This window comes from Callorhinus ursinus, unplaced genomic scaffold, assembly GCF_003265705.2.
Source record: "Callorhinus ursinus isolate GAN/ISIS: 27379988/994484 unplaced genomic scaffold, GSC_fseal_2.0 scaffold4, whole genome shotgun sequence".
NCBI lineage: Eukaryota > Metazoa > Chordata > Mammalia > Carnivora > Otariidae > Callorhinus > Callorhinus ursinus.
The window spans coordinates 80,633,020-80,649,804 of record NW_027397066.1 but is presented as its reverse complement, the minus strand read 5'-3'; the positions used below and the strand labels follow the sequence as shown (position 1 = coordinate 80,649,804).

Here is a 16,785-nt window from a genome sequence, read left to right as displayed (position 1 = left end):
GAACTAAATTCCTAGGAGATTTTAAAGGTAAATGTTAAAGTATGTGTTTCTGGCTCAGAAAATGTAAATCTAAGGAAAATCCAGGATAAGGCTAATTAAATTGAATATACTCAAGATTTTTTTGTATTTTATTTACATAAATGTGGAGAGGAGTAGTAGAAAATTTTGTAATATACCCATACCCAAGTTCTTGCTTTCTCTCTATCTGGCAGAGCAGTGTATTATAGAAGGTCGTGAGGATGACAGTGTGACATTATGACAAATAGGAATGGAGTCAATGCAAATGCAGTGGGCCAATGTGGCTTTTGAGAAGATGATGGTTTTTATGAATGGATATACTGAATTGCAAGTAATTAAAAATTTATTTGGACAGGCTTAGATACTTGAAAAAACTGTGTTCATAAGCATTCTCATTCAGAGACAGAAGTTCAATAAAATCTAACTGAAAAGATATGTATTTTTTCTAAAACTAAAAGCCCCAATTTCTTAGAAACTGACTTACTTTCCTCCAAAAGTATTATTTGTGATAGCAGAGGAAAATAATTCATTTCCTTAACTTCATAGTTAAGAATGCTATGACCCAAATTTCTACTGGTTCTGCTGAGTAAGCAGAGCTAAGTCATATTGGCCCATGTTAGTGCCTTAGTATAAAAAAGTGCTAACACTAAAAGTGAAATTGGTCTCAAAACCATACTTCTTTAAAAAAAGTTTTTAAGTGTATCATTGATATTTCAACACTTACGGCTATCGTAACATATGTTTCCTAGAGCCCTGCCCGTTTGAAGTAGCACTTCCTGGTCTTTGCTAGTTAGCAGCTGCACCAGTGGTGAAATCAATCCAGCATCCACACACGGAATACGCATAAATTCTGAAAATAAGAGACATAGGTAATTAAAAATCTAAAAATTCACAATTTATATAATCATGTCCTTTAATAAAATACCTACCTACTATTAAAAGGTTTAAGATGGCTTACCATTTGAAGAGTACATTCTGTTCAAAAGTACCATTATAACTCTACTAAATACTTAGTGAAATAAGTACACAAAATGAGTGGGGTCATATTTTTCTTTGTTGACAGTCTTTGTCATAAACCCAAAAGATTTTTAATTAACTTTCATTATACCTAATTGATCACTATCTTCTCATAGTAATGAAAATGCTTGGGAAGCAATATATGGTGACAAAACACTGGCAATGTTCTTTCCATGAGTGTGATAATTAAAGTACTACAGTTATAAACTAAGCCATCAAATTGTGCAAATTTTCACATGTTCTCGCTCTTCTTTCACTATATGTTCTCTAAAAAGACAAAATATTTTTTAAAGTTTCAAGTGTATCATTACAAATAATAGGTCCTTTTCAGTGGCTACGACCTAGTAAAATCATCTATTCCTTAATTCCTACTCTTTACTTTTATGCATCACTCACATCTGCTGCGAGTGATGTCACACATTCATAGGTCTCAAGTACCAAATGTTAAGTTTTCTTATACTTCGAACTCATTTTAGTTCTATAGTAAACCTTTCTCAAATTTATTGTCCCCCAATGATACCATCATAGTCATGATGATTAGACATAAACTTCTTTACAGTGTCTCATGATGGACTACTACAAAATTGAAGGATAATAATGATATCCAATTAATGAAAGTTCTCTAAATAATCAATATGAGAACTATCATTCTGGACATCATGACTTACTGCAGGATGTACTAGTCAAGGCACTTAGTCAACACAGACCTAATTCCTCAACCTATAACCCATCCTACTAAATAAAAAAATCATTGTCTTTTCACTATTACTTTCAAGGCAGTCTACTCCTTAGTTTGTTCCACAAGTGCCATCATCAGAAATCTTCCCTCTCTTTTTTTCTTCATTTTCAAATTCCTAAAGCACATCATATAGGGCTGTTATGTGAGCTGTTACCTCTGAAACAACTTTGTTTCCCCATGACATAGCTATGAATCACAGAGGTATTCCTCTCTACCTAAACAAAGGACTGCATTCCTATTACATCTCTTACTTACTTACCATTGTATTATTGAAAACTCTCTGTAATTTAAACTTCTAAGATTTAAGAAGTACTTCTTACTTCTAAAGTTAATCTTCAAGTCTACTGTTGATGTTTGTTTGTTTGTTTGTTTGAACTCCCTATTGGGAGTTTTCCCTATTGGGAAAACGAATTATGCTATATATACTTTCAAGAATTCAATGACCATCTTCTATAGGGGATGACACATCAATCTACTTGTCTACCTCTTAACTTAATGATCACTTTAGGATCTTTATATATTTCAAATCTTAAAGTAACATGTCACCAACTCAAATTAATCAATTTAAAGATGGATATTCATTATCTTTTCTACCTTTCCCTATGCCTAGTTTCCAACAATGAAGTAACTACTAAAATAAGAAATTTAGGAATAGTCTGATTTGCACTCTTATTTCATAAATGGAAGCTGTTGTTATATTTTATTGTTTTGCTTGTTTGGTTTGTTGTTGCTATTTTTCATGCGATGGCAACACTGATGAGGTACTATTTTTCTTTGCTTTGATGCTCTAATGGTCTATATGATACCAACACATCTTTCAAAATTCTGATGGTACAATCAATAGCTCCAGTTATTCTTGAAATGATAGAGAATAAATAATTACAGAAAAATTGCAGAATCAAATAAAACTGTTCTGAACTGTTTTTTTTTATACAAAAGCATACAAACACCATATTATAGGTCAATTGTGCCTCAATTTTTTTAAAAAAGCACATAAAAATAAAATAAAACTAATATATTCCTCAGCTTTCAATGTAAAGGCAATACTGCCAGTCCCTGGCAAAAGTAAACTCCCTTCTAAAACTTCTGCTTTTCAGTCAGTTTGCTTTTTAACTGAGGAGTGCAGCCCTCTTTAGCTAGTTTTTCTTTTTTTTTTAAGATTTTATTTATTTGACAGAGAAAGACACAGCAAGAGAGGGAACACAAGCAGGGGGAGTGGGAGAGGGGGAAGCAGACTTCTTGTGGAGCAGGGAGCCTGATGCGGGTAAGCAGGACCCTGGGATCCCAGGACCCTGGGATCATGACCTGAGCCAAAGGCAGACGCTTAACGACGGAGCCACCCAGGCACCCTTTAGCTAGTTTTAAAGACATAAAGTTTAAAGACATAAAGTTACCTACTTTACATGGATAGATGTAAAAATATACCATGAACTTATAAGGAATATGTTTAAAATATATTTCATTATATATTATTTATTTATATATATTATATATATAATATTATAGAGGCTACAGAATGAATGGCTGTGACAGTCATCCTTGTTCAAAGGGATTCCCACTACCCACATCCCTAGTTCATATTACATAAGCCTGTTACCTGATCATAGCTGGTTAGACTCTGACTCGAGTCCAGACTATATACAGGCTGGCCAATAGCCTATCAGATGTTCTAGTTCAAAAAATCTGCTAAACAGGACAACAGCAATGAACTTAAAAAAAAAAAAAAAAATCAGATCCTCTCCTGGTAATTTGAACTCCAGAGAACCGAAAAGTTCCTGGGGAATGAGGGAAGGACTGTCAGGCTAAGGCTCAAAGTAAGATACATACAGAATGATAGTGAGTGAAGAATCCATAGTCAGTGGAAGCCATTATGCAACAGAAGGCAGAAACCACTAAGTATTTGTATGCTTCTATGTGTGTCTATACAAGATAAAATTCATTTTGTTTTTTGCATAATGTATGGACTTCAATATAGAAATTCAATATAGAAGTTCAAGGAATAGGCATTGCTCTATCTCAATATCAACCCAAATTCATTAACATAAAGTTGATTTCTACTAAAGAGTATTTTTTTTCCTTTGTAGTGAAACACTCAATAAATGCTTGACAGACTATTTCTATTTCTTTCTGAATCCAGTATTCCTTTCTTTTTTGCTTTTACTTTCCCAAACCTACTTGAATTATGTACTCATTCAGCATCATCATGAAGTACAGCACTGTGATGAAAATCATAAAATAGTTTTCTTTTTATAAAATCTACTTTTTATAATCTGCTTATCAAATATTAAAAGCCTTACATATACATACTTTCCCCATTTTCAGCTGCCTGAAGGAACCAAATCTATTTTATTAAAACTTTTTTTAACTCTATAAGCCAAATAAACACATTTGAGTGTTAGAGTCTACCTTAATGTTAGACTAAATAGTAATGTATATTCAGTTTGAATTTTCTCTAATAAGCTTCCTATAATTATTAACTCTTAACTTTTTATGTTTTTGTTTAGAAGAACAAGGACAACTATGAGGCATGAATACATAAGAACCAGTGACTTTTATACACAGGTTGCTGAATTGACATTTTTCATTTATACTGTATTGCCTTTTGTTAAAAAATAAAAGTTAATACTGGTAACTGTAACTAATTCTTACAAAATGACTGAGGTTAAGCTTCCAACACTGCAATATCAAGGTATACTTAAAGCTAGCTACCTGACAATCTGGTGAATTTCTCTGGTTGGTGGGGATAGTATCAATTTTATTCAACAACTTTTCTAGAGCATACATATATTTAATACTAAAATAAACATATCCTTGTTATGGAGTAGATGGCAAAATTAAAACAAATAAATTTACAAGACAAAGCAGGAGACTTCCATGTTTCTAGTGGTGGCCTCTCTAGTTCATCCTGGGTGTACACTTAAACTTTTGTTCAGAGCATTCAAGGGGAAAAGTTTGATAAACACTTTTACAATCTGATAAAGCACAGATGGAGGGGAAAAGGCATAATATCGATCCAAATTACTGATTCTGTATTACTTTAGACTGCGATTTGGTTCTCAAGCTTTATAGGCATGAGAATCACCTGGAAGACTTGTTAAAACAGACGGCAGGCCCCAGTCCTAGAGTTCCTGATTCAGTAGGTCTAAGTGGGAGGATCCAAGAATTTGTATCCCAATCAGTTCTTAGTGAATCTGATGCTGATGGTCCAAGGCAGGCAACTATTGTTTTGGAGGACTAGTTGAAGAGATACAAAGTAGTTCATCTTTTGTTTGCTTTTTACACATTTTAACTTCATTTATAAGCCTAATCTTTCAGGTCATATGCTGCTATCCCTGCATTCAGACCACTAGTACACTTTCTACTTCTTTCATAAAATCTCCTTTACTGAAGAGAAGTAAAGCAGAAGCGACAAGGCGAAGCATAAATTCCAACTATTATCACGTAAGTGTTTGAATCCCAGCTTTACCACCTACTAGCTGTAAAGACAGGCAAGATATTTAACCTGTTTTCTCATGTGCATAAAATAATCCTATCTCATATGGGCTTGTTATAAGAATTTGAATGTACATAACACCCGGCACAATGTAGGCACATTAACAGCAGCACCTAGTTTTAGGAAGTTATTATTATTATACCTTGAGAGTACAATTCTGAAAAGAAGAAACTATTCATAGATACTTCCTATCTTGCTTATTTTTCCTTTGCCTCATATCAGTCTTAAGTATATTATACAGGGGAATGCTTTATTTAAAGGTATTGTAACCTTTTACTATAATTTATGCTTATAGCTATGCTCCCACATTAAACCTGCCCAAGAAACTTCTTGCTAATCCTCTGGATTTTGAACATTAGTACACAGTCAGGTATGTTGATTTTTAGAGGGTTTTCTGGATGTGCAAGTGTAAACGTAACTATGTTTTTAGATTAACCTGAATCTAAGTATATGCTAGTATTTCTCCTCTGTAGTTACATAAAATGAGCAGCAGAGTGAAGATGAACAAATCAACTTCCAAACTCTTTTTAACTCTGGTTCATATAATCTTTTTTTCATTGTCAAGTTCCTAACAAGAAGACAAGCCCAATCAATGTACTCTGTTGAATCATGCTATATTTCTGAAGATATTTGTTTTTAAAAGAAGATTCTGATTCACTTTCTCAGCCAATCACTTACAAAAACAATGTGGTGATTAAGCAAGAAATAAGTATTTAAATGTATTCTACTTATTTTAATCAGTAGAGGTTAGTAATATGCCATAACAAGCCTCTGATCAGAAGCATAAATTCTAAAAATTCTATTATGTCTTTAGAACGTAGCTGTCATCCATTAGAGTGTTACTGGCAGCAACCTATACCAGGAGAATTATCATGAAACTGTGACGAAGTATTATGAGGACTGATATTAAGTAAGATCATAGAGGAATGGCAATTCATTTCACAAAAATTTACTACCCGAAATTTCTGAATCTATGTTATAGTTAGTATGTAGACTCATTCTTAAAAGGTTTTAAGAAAAAAAATTGATTTCTGGAAATCTATACTGTAATTTCCATGAAGTTAAAAATGAACCACCTAGGGGTGCCTGGGTGGCTCAGTTGGTTAAGCAACTGCCTTCAGCTCAGGTCATGATCCTGGAGTTCCAGGATCGAGTGCTGCACTGGGCTCCCTGCCCAGCGGGGAGTCTGCTTCTCCTTTTGACCCTCTTCCCTCTCATGCTCCCTGTCTCTCATTCTCTCTAAAATAAATAAATAAAATCTTTTTAAAAAAATGAACCACCCGATCTTAGAAATCAAGCTGTATTGCATCTAAGAACAGATTCAGGTAGTGGTTGGTCTAGGTTAACAAATACCATCTAGAGGGGTTCCATTCTCAAACTAGATCTGCTTCAGGAGTTCTTTGTTATCCCAAGATAATCACTGTCTATTCAGAGCAGTTCAAATCTGCTTGAAGCACACTAAATACTCCCCTACCACTAGGAATCTGACCAGTTATGACCAGCTCGAATCCAAAGCACAGCATAACGATTATATAATTACAGTAGCTTACATATGACATACAAACAATAAGAGGCCAGTTTTCATTTAACAACCAAAAAATGATTTACCAATACAGAACCTCATTGGAATTTGAAAGACATTTTGAGAACCTCTAAACAAATGAAAAAATTTCACTGCAATTTTTTTTTTTTGGTAACACACACGAACAAATTGTCTTACTGGGCCAAAAAACAACACATACTGGTACTTTACAATGCCACCTGCCATACTGATTACACAAATGAAGCCAGAATTTTAAAAATCTCTTCTCTTTAAAGTATAATATATGCAAATTGCTAAAATAAAAGTCCTAAAAATATCAAATTTCGAAAATCGAGGCACGCTAAAGATATTATTTTAAATGTGGCCTTCCCTTACGCTTAAAAATTGCTTTAAGAAGTCAGTGTTTTTCTCAAACTGAATTAAAATCACGTGCAGGGGCTCCTGGGTGGCTCAGTTGGTTGGGCGACTGCCTTCGGCTCAGGTCATGATCCTGGAGTCCTAGGATCGAGTCCCGCATCAGGCTCCCTGCTTGGCAGGGAGTCTGCTTCTCCCTCTGACCCTCCCCCCTCTCATGTGCTCTCTCTCTCTCTCATTCTCTCTCTTTCAAATAAATAAATAAAATCTTAAAAAAAAAATCACGTGCAAATATTTCTGCTAAAATACAGTTTTTCCAAAGAATCTCTCACTAGATAGAAACCATCTCTAATAGGATGGATTAGCTATTACACAATCTAAATTTTGCTGTCATTGCTGTTTTTCCATAGTATTCTTACATGGAGACTTAAGAAATAAATGTGTCCCACGAAGGTGAGTGCAGGAAACAGAACATATATTCCAGCTGCACTGCTGCAGTCAAGTGCCAGGTGCCAATGTTAGTAGCATAGGTCAGACCCCCCACCTCCCTGAAAAGAAGGGGAAGTTTATCTGGGTATAATACAAACCAACATATATACTGAAAAAGGTGAGCTCTCCCGTGACAATGAAGATGAATGACTCAGTGGCAAGCTTAAGAATCCTATTACCAAAGACATCTATGACACAGGTGTGGCTTTCCTTTAACTCTACTCTGAAGGAATGGAAATGTGAATAGAATGACTATAACTATAGTCATTTTCAACAATTACATGGGAAAAAGTCAAAGAAAAGAGAAATAGAAAGAAATGGACAATGTCTAATCTACAAAATTAAAACATAAATTAATAAAACATACTGACAAGTGAGGTGTAAAACTGAAGATGTTCCCAGCAGAAAAGTTCTTGAGGAAAGCCTCACCATTTTTGGCTACTTCTGCTATGATGTTAGCTACTTTGGCTGTGCAGGAAGACTGTGGAATCAACAGACTTGCAAACAGCTGAAGTATTCCACTTCCTTGGATTTTTTCACTTGTTTCCATATCTGAAAGAGATACATACAAAGAACTTAAATGAAAATCTTCAACACTAATACTGACAACTATCTATATACATTTATATAAATATATGTTTATAATCTTCAGTTAAAACAAGCTGCTTTTATCTTGAGTTTTTATTTGCACAAAACACTTTATAATACAATGTTTTGTCTATCTAAAGTCAGATTATAAAGGAATCTTTTCTGAATATACCATTTGTACACCATATTTACTCTTCAATGTTAGTTCCAACCTGGTCTATTCAGACTAGGAATGCTTTTTTCCTACTTCCCCTCTGAATTCTTAATGGCAGGCAATATCATTATATATGTAATTTCTATGGTTTCCTACAATGCTATAGAAATTCTTAATGGCAATTAAATGAGCAAAAAACTCACCTATGTCATTTTATATGGAATCATACAGAGGAGACTATATAGTTCCAATGACTACTATGTTTTTCATATAACTCATTCAAATGACCACTAATGAAGAAGAGAAATAGTAAACAGCAAGAAGGCCATGGTGTTCAGAACTCTATTTGTTGATATAGAAATATAAGAGTCCCCTACTTCTTTCTTTCTCTTCTTAAAATACAAATAGCCTTTCTATGAAACCAAGCCACTCATGTACCTGTTATTGAAAGCATGACCTATAAAAAGACAGTAAGAACACTGGAATGATGATGGAAGTAAAGAAAAACTCAAGGAAATAAAACTTAAAATTACTATTTGATTCTAAACAATGAAGAGGAATGGCATGTATTTAGAGAGTTATAAAGCTCATTAAATCATCCAATTTAAATTTGGTCTCCTATATCCTTTACATCCTTTGGATATACATACAAATAAGAGGGAACTCTAAAGACTGCTTGTTAAGTAAACGGCACCTGTTGTGATCAACATAGAATAGGAAAATCATTTTTAATAATCTGAGAGTCTACCCCCCCAAATAATGTATTTCTTTATAGTAAGTACTGATTGTTTAGTATAGTGTTTTTCAAATTGTGGGTCCCAATCCATTAGCAACTCTGGCTTGGTGAACAAGAACCAGTAATTTCTTAAAAAGAGAAACAAAATTAACATCTGCAACAACAACAAAATAGAAAAAACTTTTGCCCATAATAAGGTAAAACAGTGCAACTTTGGTTTGAACTACGTGTATGCACGTGTACTACTCCATGTAAAATGTATTTCTAATTATAGGGTCTGGTCAAAAAAGTTAAAAACCACTGTTCTGTGCACCCCTTGACTATGCAGGATTCTGAGCTAAAGAACCTTTAACACTCTCTTAACATTATCAAAAGAAGCTAGAACTGTGAAATGATTCTGAAGAAATAGAAAGTTATATGGAAAATTATACTTCCATGGATTTATTACCTTAAAAAAAGTTATTTGCAACAGGTTATACGTGTGTGCTCACCTAAGACATTAGTACTATAGATGAAGTAACCAAGATTATCCCATGTTCAAACTCCATCTATGCATTTCCTGTTGCTACCATAAGCCTAGTACATTTTCATACAGCAAATACTATTTTAGTTTCTTATATTTATGTAGTAAAATAAAAAGGAAATTTTGGAGATACTTTAAAATAACCCTATTTATTAAGTGAAGAAACAGAGCCCAGAAAAATGAAGTAAACTTTTCTAGAGTCACTAATCATACTAATCACAGAGAATAAATAACTACTTCAGATTCTGTGCCACTAACAAATTGACATGTGTTTTACCTGGCATCCACTGGTGTTTTTTTTTTTTTTTTGAACAGAAAACTTACTTAAGCATGACTAGAGAAACCTACCCTTGTGTGTGCAGTTTCTTACTATGTTTCTCATAATTCAGATTATTACAAACATAAACTACCCATGATGGGACTTAAACACAGAAGCTGTCCTTTCGGCAGGGACAATTTTATATATTTATAAAATATAATGTGATGTTTTGCTTTTATTTTGTTTCTTGGACTAAAAAATAAGTTTTTAAGATAACACCTGAAAATCAGACACCAAATTTCCATTACTTGATTTTTTCCCCCAAGAAGCCAAAAAGAACTGAACTCAATTTGCCATATTAAAATCCTTCCTTTTCTGACCATTGCTACCACAAGATGTATAACCCCAGAATGCTGGGGCAGACTGCCCCAGGGGTCTTGTCCCACCATCTGCTGATGCTGGGATGACAGCAAGAGTCTGGCATAAGGCATGAATCACGATTAGATGTGAAGCTGAGGCATTTGTGTGTGTGGAGGCGAGCAGTTAAGTGCAAATCACCCATGCATGTCTCATTTTAACCATAACTGAAAGAATGACTTAACATCAGAGCTGAACACTAGGGGCAAGGGGGGAAAAGGAAACAAAAACATATACCAACCCCTTACATTCTGATGAGTCTTGCCACAGTTTACAATCCAAGAAATTGGGAAAACAGCTGTACTAAAATGAATGAAGATTTGGGAACAGTATTTTTTTAATGCTATTGTCAGAGAAATAAAAGGGAAAAAAATTTTTTCATATAAACCTGATATACAATTTAGAAAAATCTAACAGGAATTCTATTAACTGGCTAGCATGTGGATCTCTTTGTAAGTTTCAAATTTAAATTAAACAGCTGAGAATTATCTTCTTTCCTTTGGCAAAGAAACATAACCAAATACTGCTTATCACTAAAATGCCACTGTACAATAAATAATTACAAAGTTTCAGTCTCATTTCATATATATTTTCTGCACTGGCATTCTATTGCATCTCAAAGGGTATATTTATCTGTGAACTAAAAGATGTTCTCAGATATCTGTGAGCACTCTTGAAATAATTTTAAAAGAACATTAAGAAGTAGTCAGTGGTTAGTGTTTGCAATCTAAATGATTGACTACTTGTAAAGAAATCATGCACTGTGATCAGTTTTTTTTTTTTTAAAGGTAGACTTTTCATTATCTTTAGCCAGACTACTATTGACATTTTAACTATGCTCCTTTTAAATGTTTGTAAGAATCAATTCCACATCTTTCTCCCCCTTCACATTTAGGTGCGGTCATAAAAATGTTTGAGTATGTCTACAAATTATAGGCAGCTGGCAGACCTTGAATTTTGAAGGACCCATATATGAAGGACAATTGCTACTCTACAGTAATATCTGTGGGGGTGACTGCAGGAGTCCTGTTCATCACAGTGGCCTGGAAGCTCTATAAGCACTCATTCTGCCCTGGGAGTCCTATGTCCACACTCCACCTAACCTCTTGATGGCAAGGAGGCAGGCAACTTAGTTATGAAACTGCCAGTGAAAGAAAGAACAGGAAAAGTGGGCAATCAGGTCAGAGAAACTTGAAAGAAGAGTAAATCAAGAAGCGAGGATACAATGCCATAGAATGCCATCTAAGAGAAGTTAAAGCACTACTCATAGAACTTCTCAAGGCCAATAAATGACCCAGTGGAAGAGAGCAAGTGGAATGAGAAGGAACCTATAATTCCTTCTAGAAAGACTAAAGTTCCCAACAAAGCTGCTAAGTAAATACGTTAAAATAACTGGCTTTACAGTTAATCACCAAGGGGAGGTTTTCAGGTATGCTACTAAGATAAGATGAATTTATGATGTTATGTCAGCAGGTAGGCTACATGAAAATAAATTAATGGAAAACATCTGATAACCATTTTATAGTAAACTCCAAGTTAGAAAAACAAAAATAATGACTGTTATTACTGTAACTCTATTAGATTAAAAATGTATTTAGATTAGATAGTATTGCTTTAGAGCAATAAAAAGAGTTTAGGGCTATAGGAACAATAAACTGGTATCTTTACATTATATGTCCAAGGGATCCCTATGACAGACTATGAAGAAAAGACTCACATTTTGGATTGACCAGGAATATGACTCATGGATCAAAAGTCCAAGTGTTTCCTTCCCTAGGGAACTATGTATTACCTCTCAGGGTGGATTTTTAGAAAAGGGTGTAACAAAAGACCTGATCCTATGCCTAGGCGATCTAACCCAAATGTAAGGCATCATTTCATCAAATGTGGGCATAGTACTACACAGACAAGTCCCAAATCCTCTCTTCTTTTATCCAACTGAAAACAAAGAATTTGCACTTGGCTATGCCATAAATACCTCAAATTTAATATTCCCCAAATCAAATTTACCCTTTTTCCCTCAAATTCATTCTAGTCTCTCAGTGAATGACAGGGAATCCATCTAAGCCAGAAGCCCTAGAATGATCATAAACGTGTCACTTTTAGTAAGTGCCTTTCTACTACCCACATTAAATCAGAGCACAGGTTCCATAGATTCCATCTCACTAGCTTCTTTTGTATCCATCCTTTCGACATCCATGTCACTTCAAGTTCTCAGTTCTGACCCTTATTAAATCCAGTAGCCTCCTCAAGAGTCTCCCTAAATCCAACTCCCATCCCCCATCTGCCATCTACAGTGATACCAAAATAAACTTCTGGAAATGAATTTCATGTGACTCCTCTACTCAAATCTTTAAATGATCCACCATAACATTTAATGAAAGTCAAGCACATCTGTCATATTTCCCAACCTATCTCCTGGTACTCCCCCACTGATATCCTATACTCTAGCCACACTAAGTTACTTGTAATAATACAAATTAATCTTATCTTATACCACCCTACTGCATATGTTTCCTCTCTGAAAGGCCACCACTCCCTACTTTAGGTAATTCCTGCTCAGTCTGTGTCCTCACTTAAAGATAGTTGATTAAAAGCCATTCAATCTTTCTAATGATATCTGACCAATATAATCACCACCTTAAATTTATATTGAGAGCATTTTTTTAAAATTTCAAAGCAATTTCAAACATATTATCTCATTATTTTATTTATCTATTTATTTTGAATCTCATCATTTTAAAAAGGTCACGTGAGACAGCATTATAGGTCATGTTTTCTTCACATTACAAATAAGGCCACATGATAAGATTATATTGGAAAAGGAAAAAGAATCCAGTTTTTCTGGTTCCTACAGTCTAGTGCTCTTCCTACCACAACTTACTTAAAGATATGTGGTGATGACAATACCCTGACTAGATTCACCACGGTATTTTGTGAGAAATATTTTTATTTGACATATTTTGCAGGAGTAAGAACTGAAGTAATACAACTGAGTGATAAAGAGATGTATAGTATTTTGAGATAGATAAATTGAGGCAGTGACTGAAGGAAAGAAAGGGAACTAAGTATAGAGAAAGTGAAGCAGGTTTAAAATAGATTTAAAACATATAAAAAGAATATGCTGGGTATAAGAAGATTAAAGTAAGGGCTGACAAAGAAGAAATAAATGTTTCTAAAAGAAAATGGAAGTATATGAAGTAGGGAATGGGAAATAAATAAAATGGCATTTCTTTCACTGGTGAGAATCTTTCTTCTCCAACAAGGATTTTAAGCAAAGAAAAGGAATATGAGATGCAGGGAAGAAAATGTAAGCAGTCATGAAAAGAAAGAGGGCAGAACAAAGACCCATTTACACAATGACTCACCATCAGTAACAGGTCTTCCTAAAAGAGTAAGTTGTGACAGTCATTTTATAAAATTACAATAAATGATTTTGATAGTCTTGCAGTCATTTCAATTCCAGGGATAACGAAAGCTGTGCGAGTGGGAGAAGTTATGTGTTTGGAAAGCACTGCAAGAATAAGTAGGGAGATCTACTGATTTGACTACTTTCTTTACAATTACAACTAACTAGGTCATAAAGTAGTTGCTAAAAAATTAAGAGTTCTGTGGTTAAAAGAAGATATTTACTGAGAAAGTAAACACCAGGAGGAAGTATTTTAATGATTATAGTAAAAGCTGAGTATATAACCAGAATATTCACTTACAAGTTGAAAGTACTGAAAATATGGCCCCTATAGTAAAGGTGGATTTTTTTTTCCCCAAGGTTTTATTTACTTGTCAGAGAGAGAGAGACAGAGACAGAGAGCACACAAGCAGGGGGAGCGGCAGGCAGAGGGAGAAGGAGGCTCCCCACTGAGCAAGGAGCCCGATGCAGGACTCGATCCCAGGACACTGGGATCATGACCCGAGGCGAAGGCAGAAGCTTAACCAACTGAACCACCCAGGTGCCCCATAAATGTAGATTTCTTCGCTGCGAATTAAGACAATGAGGTTATATAAAGCACAGTGAAGGAGTATTTTCAGTAAAAGACCCATCTCCACCCTACTGTCAAATACCTTAGGTGAAAACATAAAGAAATCTAAAGAGATCTGACATCTGTAGGATTCAGTAGGATTCTTTAAAGTCCTTAATTTGTTAATATTTACTGTAAGCCTACAGGATTACACATTGTTTCTCAAATAAACAAATCATTTCCTAATGTAGCATCATAAAAAAAGATTGATCCAAGAAACGCACTTAAGGAAGTAATACTTAATGCAAACAAGTCAATGTGATGTAAAATTTACTCTACTTTTCCAGGAAAACAAAAACAAACAACAAAAAGGTACATAAAAAGGAAAAAAGATAAGGAGTCACTTCAAACTGATATTACTGTAACCCTGGCCAAAGGAGATAGAGCAGAATGGCTCACATCTTAAATTAAGTTGTAATTAAGAAATGTCTAACAATAGATAATTATCATTGAGGTCTATCCATCCAATAGAACATTATAAATTCATTAAAAATATCATTTAAAAATATTTAACATCATGGATAGATGGTCAAAAATACGTCTTTTAAAAGGAAACTACATTTACATGGCATGACAGAAATTTTATAAAATAAAAAAAATTACAATAAAAATGTTTTCTGTATTTCTTTTAAGATTTCATCTATTTATTTGCCAGAGAGAGAGAGAGAGAGAGAGAGAGAGCATAAACAGGGAGAGCGTCAGGGAGAGGGAGGAGCAGGCTCCCCGTGGAGCAAGGACCCCCATGCGGGACTCGAGCCCAGGATACTGGGATCATGACCTGAGCCAAAGGCAGACACCCAACCAACTGAGCTAACCAGGTGTCCCTGTTTTCTATATTTTTAAATTCTATACCATATTCTGGAATTATTTTATAAACAGAAAATCTATTTTAAACCTGTATATGTGAGGACATACTGCAAGTTAACAGAAACTACTGTATACTCCAATATTATATTCCAATAGACTAGCTTACAATTCACATAATTGTAAAATCTGAAAGTATACTAAGCTTCATGAGTGGTTTCCGGCTCCTGCTCCACTTCTCTGAGCTCTCCCCACAATTCTCTCCTCTTCTGTGTGTTGACATAATCAGATGAGCTTGTGATCACAGAAGAAAAATGGCTATACCAGTTCCATGTCTTATAGGAGAGCAACACAGAAGTCTCTTCTCTCCACACACCTCTCCTCCCCACCTCAAAATAAAAGACCAAAAGTACCAAGGCTCACATGAACTGAACCAATCTGACTTAATTAATTTGGCCAGATGAATGCCATGCCATGTATTGATCAGTTTAGGCCTGAAGCAGTTTCAGTGAACAGATGCCATAACCTTGGGGGTGGAAATGAGGGTCATCTCTCCCAAATTTCACGGCTTCTTCCAAGGAGGAGGGCTGTGTAATGTGAAAAGGAGGGAGAAAAGGGTGGGGGGGGGAGGGGGAGAATCTTAAGAGTAAAGAAAAAAAAAGAGAGAGAAATGTAGAGACACAGCATAAAAGCAGACAACTGATCAAGATCTGTAGAGATTTACTATTGCTTTATTAGAAAGAGAAAACAAATCCAAATAAAAACATGTTGGCTTAAGTAAAATTGAAAAGTTTTTAAAGTTTTGTAGAAGGAAATTAAATATTTTCTTTCAACTACAGTCCTAGAGAATAGGAACTACAAGTTGCCAGGTGAGGCTCAAGATACAGGGTTCCAGGTATGGAATGAGTAAGTCACAGGAATAAAAGACACAGAATAAGAAATATAGTCAATGATACTGTAAAAGCTATGTAACAGGACAGAGGGTAGCTACACTTGGGGTGAGCACAGCACAATGTGTAAACCTATCAAATCACTAAGTTGTGCACCTGAAACTACTGTAACATTATGTCAACTATACTCAAAATAAAATTGAATGAACTAATTAATTAAGAAAGGGCTGAGAATAGGGAAGCAAAAAAGAAGATATTACTAACCAAGAACAAATTTGATGTTAATTTTCCAAAGGTTAAAGAACACCTCAGAATAGATGACTTAATGCTGAAATGATAATAATTTTATGAAACTTTTGGTAGAGGCTTTTAATTATTAGGGGGAATGACTAGGTTATATGCTGTGACACAGGAGTAGTTGACTATAATACATTTTGAATAAAATCAATATTTTAAAAAAGTATGTGTTTGGGAGACTGAAGAAAGAAGTCTTATGCTGAGAAACGAATGGAAGAAATACCAAGCGAAAGCACTTCAAGAAAAGTAACATGCAAGATTATAAGTTGAAACAGTACTTGTTACAGAAAAAGTTGTGAAAAGACTTTGAGAGACCATTAAATGATTTTACTTGGGTTTAGAGACATAAAGAATAAGGTCAACCAACCAACTGGCAAAATGATGATAATTCTATTCAAAATAAGTCTAGCACTACAACTGCTACAACTGCACTGAATTATTTTGA

The 16,785-nt window shown here is 34.6% G+C and overlaps 1 protein-coding gene across 5 annotated transcripts in view; it reads right to left on the bottom strand.

Moving 5' to 3' along the window:
* RAP1GDS1 (Rap1 GTPase-GDP dissociation stimulator 1) overlaps positions 1–16,785 on the bottom strand; it is a 157,440-nt gene that overhangs the window by 85,081 nt on the left and 55,574 nt on the right. For 3 of the 5 annotated variants that reach the window (XM_025873473.2, XM_025873472.2, XM_025873474.2), the window contains exons 3-4: positions 8,083–8,205; positions 743–868 (exon numbers count right to left, since the gene is read on the bottom strand). In XM_025873473.2, the coding sequence (XP_025729258.1) occupies positions 743–868; positions 8,083–8,205 (249 nt within the window). Of the gene's footprint in view, positions 1–742; positions 869–8,020; positions 8,206–16,785 lie in introns of those variants that run through there. The other 2 variants (XM_025873476.2, XM_025873477.2) reach the window with 2 other exon arrangements.